The sequence below is a fragment of the Mastacembelus armatus genome, chromosome 6, assembly GCF_900324485.2.
Source record: "Mastacembelus armatus chromosome 6, fMasArm1.2, whole genome shotgun sequence".
NCBI classification, from domain to species: domain Eukaryota; kingdom Metazoa; phylum Chordata; class Actinopteri; order Synbranchiformes; family Mastacembelidae; genus Mastacembelus; species Mastacembelus armatus.
Window position 1 is genome coordinate 11096873 of NC_046638.1, and position 7659 is coordinate 11104531.

General features: G+C 36.5%; 1 protein-coding gene across 1 annotated transcript; it reads right to left on the bottom strand.

Annotated features, from left to right (window-relative positions):
• On the bottom strand, positions 1–4106 carry fam174b (family with sequence similarity 174 member B). The gene is made up of 3 exons (XM_026312346.2): positions 3478–4106; positions 2528–2659; positions 1–1711 (listed from the first exon to the last, which is right to left on the bottom strand). The coding sequence occupies exons 1-3, from the start codon at positions 3765–3767 to the stop codon at positions 1708–1710; spliced, it is 426 nt and encodes a 141-aa protein (XP_026168131.1). The 5' UTR covers positions 3768–4106; the 3' UTR covers positions 1–1707.
• Between the last annotated feature and the right edge of the window lie 3553 nt (positions 4107–7659).

Here is a 7659-nt window from a genome sequence, read left to right on the forward strand (position 1 = left end):
TAACATTTCAAGCATTTCTTTTAAAACGATTTAACACTTCAAACGAAGCAGTTTTATTTCAGTAGAGTTCTAAAGAAATGGAAACAGCCTTGGGAAAACACAATATCTCTTTGACAGAAACCAGGGGTGTTGTTTTCAATAAACCTTAAACTGTTTGAACGTTAAATGTTTTTTCAGTTAAATGTGGGATTAGGGAAAATCTTCAAATATCTACCACAATGACTGATTGATTTTTAAAAGAGGAATTTTCTGTGGAAGATAATTGAGTTCTAATAAAAATCCAGAATTAACATTTTCAGACGGGTAGAGGTTTTCCCCACTTTTTCGCACAAACAACTAAAGATGAAATAAAAGATACTGCCAAGACGGGAACAGGATAACTGTAAAAACACAGACATGACACGGACACAAAAAATGGTCTGCAGTTTTCTACAAGTACAGTGAAAGATTAAAACACGATACAATACTGAAATGCACAGTGGTCATAATTTGAAGAAAGAAAGAAGACAAACAGTCTGACTGATATAGCAAAAAGCATAATATCAAAATTATAGTTGATGGTTTCCTTCCTTGTTTGCCTCACACACTCTTGAATATCACCTCCACATAAATCGACACTATATCCAGTCTTCTGTGAATGTGAACTTCTATTTTGAACAAAGGAGTGTTCTTTCTCCTGGAAAGAAAAATGCTAAATAGGTTGTTCTTATTTAAAAAATGATAGGGGGAATTAGGAAAAAGCTGCACGGGTAGGCCATAGTGCATTACTAATATAACAACAAGACACTGAGTGCATGTTGTACATGTTAAATACTTTACCACAGTCTAAAGTTGTTGATATTGTTTAGTGGTTACTTAATTAAATGAAGTTGTTGTGACTGGACACATCTGCTCACAACAGATTACAGCATTAACATTCACAGTAAATGGATAAATTCTATAAATACCTTACAAATGTATCTTAATATTGTAATTGAGCTCTTGTAAAACTTAAAACATCAACAGAGATAGCAGCAAAACAGGAATGTCTTAACTACAACGAAGAGCCTTTGACAGTACAGAGTATATGCAGAATAAGTGGTTATATAAAAATATTTGGTATCGATATTTAGTTAAAAAATAATCAGTCGATAATCACAGTCAATTACAATATCTATTACTAGATTCTTCTTATTCTATGCACCAACTAATACTCTTTAGAGGCCAGTATTTATTTAAAGATTACATATTAGATCACAAAAATGTATTATTAACCCTGCATTATAATAAAGGTAGATCATCATAGTCTCAAAAGGGCACTGGTTCAAACTTGAAACACTTCAGTTCTACATACCCTATGCCAAGTGTAAAAATTAAATGTAAATGCTAATAACTGTCAGTTATGGAGATGAACTGAACTCCCAAGCCCCAACTGCTTGATTGCTGAATGGGGCCACAACATGATGATCTGATGTGATCTTCCAGCTCTTTAACATTAGAAAGACCTGGGCTGGTTATTTGGGGCGGCATAATATAAACATCAGCAAAGCAGCAGACAATGAAATCCATGCGTCTCCAGTCCGTTAAACAGTTAAAAGCCATGCACAAGCAGCAAAATCAAGTTGCTGATTTCATAACACTTGGCAGCACAAAAATATACAGTAGGCAATCACGTCAGTTGTCTCAGGCAAAACAGGAGTTATCAAATATTGATGTCCACAGTAGAATTCACCTGAAAAAAAAAAAGTCATAGTTACTTTATAAATATTAATCTGGTGTCCACATATTGAGGAGGAAATATTTTCTGTCTGACTTGGAAGTCAGGAATGTCAAATAAACAGGACGCCATATCTTCCTTTGAGGAAGTGGTTGTGTGTTAAAGAACAATTGAAAGGACGGAAGGGTGAAACCTTTTCTGTAAAAAGAACAAGCTGTTCAAATGCATGTTTTAAATGCACACTTAGATGCAACTATTCCTGTCAGGGTGGTGTGGTTTTATAATATATGTCTGCATTTGATACTAAAATAGAAATAATAAGTAGAATCAATATTAATATAAAAAGTAAGAGCCACAACTGCTTCAGTAACACAAGCAAATTAACTTCTCTGCAACTGTGCTGCCATACTGCAAAGTTTTACAGTCAAAACATAGTTGCATGTTGCTTTACATCAGCACATTAAGGTTAAGACATTTCATGACCACAGTGATATAAGTCCAGGCATTGGCAAAAAAGAAAACCTATAAGGCAAAGCAACATATATCATTTTAAATGTACAAAATAGTATAATTAGTAAAGTTGTTTTGAAAGATACAAAGAAACCAAGACTTTTTTAAAGAAAAAGACAGATACGTTCCTGTAGAAATGTTCACTCTATCCATAAAGGTAATCATAGGTCAGGTTCACATTCTGAATGGGAATATGCCTGCAATTCTTATTTTGGCAACAGAAACAGAAGAAAGGGGAAACTTTTCTTTGGTCTCAGAATAAAACGAATACCTGCTTCAAGAAACACCTTATTGCTTAAGCAATTTAGAAAAAGATGAAACCTGTATTTGACATCAAACAGGGTTGAGTCATCCTCATCGTCATTCTCCTCATTAAGAGGGGCCATTTCAACACGCTCCGCAGGTGTCGTTATAATATCATATTTCCTTGTTTTTCTGATTCGTCTCCCAGTTCTGTTGGAAGAAAAACAGAAAAACATGAGACAAGCACAGGAAATAAACACACAGGCTGCACGAGGAACTTTAGCTGGTAACTGCTTTAGTATTGCCAGATGGCACAGTTTAAACTGGCCAATTCTGAGTTCTTACAACAATATTAACTTTCAAACTCTCTAATAAATAGTGTATTGTCTTCAGATGGAACTGTGTTAATTAATTAATTTCTGTCAGTTAATAACTGACAGAAATTTAATCTATCAATTGTAATTATCAAATACTTATTAACAGAAATGCCAAACATTCTTGAAGATTTTAATCTTTTTTTAAACATCACTGTGATTTTAAATGACAGCATATTGGATATGGAATTTGTGATGGGGAAAGTTTAACTGCTTAGTTAAAATTTTATGCCTACCTGTTTTAATTGATTAATTTGACTACTGTAAATCTAAAATACAGGTGATGTAATCAATGCAGTAGTAATGAGAAACATAGGTCTATTTCATACTGCTTAGTCACTAGATTCACAGGTCCTAGACACATAAGATTAAACACAGCTTCCATGAAGCACTGACAGGTTAGGATCCTGCTTACTCAAATTCCCTGTAAGAACATTATTATTACGCCCAGGCGTTTCCTCCTGGCCTTCACCGACCGTCACATGGTGCCTAACACAACCATATGCTCCTAATCCATTCATTTGGCAGAGGAGATTTCAAAGAGCGACATTTCTAAAATGATCTTGACGCGACTGCATCGCTATAAAGTCGCTTATTACAGGCTTTTTTAACAATATAACCGTCTCAGGGAAGTATTTGCATGAACCTGCCTACCTGACCACTTTAATCACCAGGCATGTGATGAGAGCAGCTGTTAACACGCAGATGAAAATAACAATGTTTTTCAGAGTTGGAAGATGCGTCATCAGAGATGAAACCCGGGATCCCACGGCAGCATCTGTGATATTTTTTTTCAGTTCATCTTCGCTGATGATGGATGATGATGAGGATGATGATGATGTTGAATTTAACTGCGTCGCGGGTGAAGAAACAGTTTGTGGTTCGCCACTGACCCGCCACAGAGCCACAATAATAAAAGTTAAAGCCAGATTGGATGTCACCATTGTGCTTAAATAAGAAAATATAAACCGGATGTTCAATAGGTAGTTTCTTCAAACTAGATGAAATACGACAGCAGCTGTCACATTATAGAAGATCTTCTCTTCAACGTCAGACTTTACAATTTACACAATAAAGAAAACGTGAAACGCAAATATCCATCTCACTTCCCGATCAAGCTTTTCTTAATGGTCCCTGCTTCCACTTGCTTCCAAACCGAGTTCCCTTGAGGTGAGTAATAGCAATTTCTTCCTGATGGTATTAGTATTTTGCGTAGAGATGGGGATTATCCACCTCCGGAAGAGCTCTGCAGCCTGGCCTACTGTTCCCGGTGCTGAACAGCAGCATGATGTGGGATTGTGCTGCCTTCATTGCCACCTCGTACTTTCTAAAACCTACAGGATTTTCCTTTTCTTTATAACAGCACTCGTGCCTGGAAGTTTGAACTGAAAGGTACAATATTTTGTAAAGTGTGTATATGTATTTAGTCCAATTAAGTGTCGTCTGTCTGGTTTTAATGCAGAAGGTCCTACACTACATACTCCATTCATCCATCCATTTTCTATACCCGCTTATTCCTTAACCAGGGTCACGGGGACATTACATACTGGTTATTTTAAAATCGTACTGAGGTCAGCATCCACATTCCCCAAGCACTACTCTGCTCGCCTCATTAGATTTTGGCTAGTAACAACAATATATCAGTAAATACTTTAAATATTTTAAATTATTCTCACATTTTTCAAACTGTTAGAATATTTTAAACATTTGATCATAATAAGACAATAATAATAGACAGTACCAGGGGAACACTGAAGGCTAATAAGAACAACAAAAACATAATAAATATAGTAATATTCAAAGGCATCACAGTTATCTGTGTAAGCACTAGGCTAATGTGTAATGTGTGTTTAATTGCAGAATATAGCCTAAATATGTAAATTTAGTAGTTTAATTTACTGGTAGATTAAAAAGTAGATTTTCTGGACTTTTGGTGTCTCAGACGATGAGGACTAACATTTCTTACTAGTTTGTTGCACATTTGGGGTCAACCGGTGAATTTCCAACAGCATCTGAAGGCAGCATTTCTCTGTTTATGCATGGGCTAATCCAGACACCATTTTTCAAGGACAGCACTCTACTGGGTCACAACCATTGACGGTGTACGGTCATTGGTCACAACTAAAGATTCGGGGGAAAAGCTTCATCAGACAACACAGTGATAAGCAGTCAGCTGATGACTGACAAGCTTTCTATAGTCATTAAGCAAAAGACAAAATCAATTGCTGTCTTTGTCTCTCTCTCTCTAAGACATTTGCTGACACTTACATACATCAGATTCATGCAGCATTTCTTACAGGGTGCAAACCTGTAAGGTTTATCGAAACACAAAGACAAACGAAAACCTGTTTACTTTTGTCTTGTCTTGATGTCTGGTCTAATTTCTGTACACTTACTAGGGTTAATGTCGCCCTTCTGTGCTCCTGTATGCCAACGTTATTTTATCTGCCACCAGATGGCAGCACAAAATAACATCAGAGCCTGCGTTTTGCTTTAATACTTAGATCGAAATTCAGTACAGAATGGTCTGAATAGGCCTTTAGAGTCTGAGAAACTACTCAGTTTAGAAAAATACGTGGTGCCTGACCAATCTAATCTTTTAAATGCGGGATATACTATGCACACATAGCCGCAATATGTCACAATAGGCTATAAATTTCCTGTGCACTATCTACATCTTGATTTTACACTTGTGAAGAATAATTTGGTTGCCACATGGGAAGATACAAATCTTTAGCTGAAAAGGTTGTCCCATTTGGAGAGGAAGGCACGAACTCTGGCTGTGACTACAGTGATCATGTTACATTGTTTAAAACTGGTTTACATGTGGATTTTATGCTTCAGTATCAGTTTAGCTACGAAACATACACATGTGAGAAACTGAGTTTCAAGTATGAAACAGTCTCAGAATTTAGTCTTGTTGGAGATTTTGTTTCCTCAGCATGAGCTGAAGACATGTTTTATCCTTCATCTCCAAACTGACTCACAAAGCTTGCTTGTTTGAACAACAAAGCCACACCAGTACACACATTCATTTGTCATTCTAAGTCAAAACCAAACACAAGAAGATAGTCTGCCTGTTCTTATGTCAACAGTCAATGGGTAGTTGCAATGTATTAAGACGTTTGGCATAAATACCTTACACTGAAATTCAACACCTATGAAAGCAACGCAGCCGGTTCTTAGTGCTGTTTTTGTTGTAAGGCACACCCTTCCTTCATTGTGGACTTTTTTTCTACAATACAAATGGCTGCATTTCTGACAGCAAAGTGTGTCGTAACTGTTGATCCATGCTGCGGGTTAGTGTGAACTCAGTGCAAGCACACTGTGCCATAGCAGGAGGTTACATACTATTATAAACATAAAACCTAAATCATCTTAATAATTCATCAGCTGAACAGGCACTGATTGTTTTTGTTAAACACTTTTAACAACCTGCTTTAACTGAAACAAAATTGGTGCTCTTAAAAGGAGGATATTTACAGTTTTTTGCTGCAACAGTAGTGCCAACAAACAGCACAATTATCAGTCTGTAAAGGCATGATTTTAGACTTCATGTTTCTTGTAAACAAATTATTATTATTATTATTATCGGCATCTTAACAGATTTGGTGGGTAAGCAGTTCTCTATCCAAACCAACCCAACCAGTCTGTCAACATAATGCTATGTTCACTTCACTTGTAATGTCTGGATATGTAATGCACTTGCAGGGCTCTCCTGTTGCTAGGCTGAGGATCTTTTTTAAGAAATCTTCCACTGCCATGAGCATGCGCTGTAGTGTTGAAAGCCTCATTGGTCACTGATGGGGGTGGAGTGCATACCACACACTCCATTACTATCCAACAAAGGCTGCACTAACAGTCAAATTTGACTGAGTTTGGTTGTCTTTATTAGACTTTTGATTGTATGTGTTGCTGATTCCATAGGCATTTTGTGATAACATAGCTATATCTCCTTTCACAGATTTTGACACTTGTGACCTAGGCAGGCTTCTGTACAGCATCTGGTGTTGCCTTTATGATCAGTGACACTTTACCAAGTAGGTCTTAACCCTGAAGGAACTTACCAATCATGCTTTCACAAATCATACATAAACATCAACATTTAGGGGGAAAAAAAAACATTAAAAATCCTATGTAGTAGATATCTTACTCCAAAATAGAACTGTGCATTGCCTCAATGACTCTTCACTGTGAAATGGTGGCAATCAGGTTGTCTGTAGCAGGAATCAAGACTAATGTCTGAACTGTGGTGCATATAAACAATTGAATTTACATGTTATTGACCATTTATTACAGCCCTGCACATACAATACACTACCTTTAAAAAGGTTCACACTGGGCCTGTTTCTAGCAAGGAACTGTTTTTTTGTTTGTTTGTTTTTTAAACGCACCAAGTACACCTGCTTTTGTTTTAAAATGTTCTACACTACAGAAATTATTTTTCTACTTCTCAACACATATAAATAATCTATTTTCACATCGATAACTGTTGTTTATGACGCATAGGTAGCACTGTTTGTACAAGAAATGTACCTTTATTTTTATTTTATATTGTTATATAGTTTGTGATTTATCAACATTAGCTAGATATAAGTTAGTAGCCTAACCATTGCCGTTTACTAACGTCTGACTTTAGCTTGATTTGATTTACTGCCTATACGTGATTGTGCGTAGCCATTACCTGATATTATAAAAACAAGAGAACATTTGTTTTGTCGTCGATAAAGACATTTAAAGCCCGTTGCTGTGAGTTTGGAGTTTCGGCGGGCTGCTAATGCTAGCTGGATGGGGCTGGGGAGGAAGTGGAGTTTGGCTTACGTTGAGAGGAAAGTG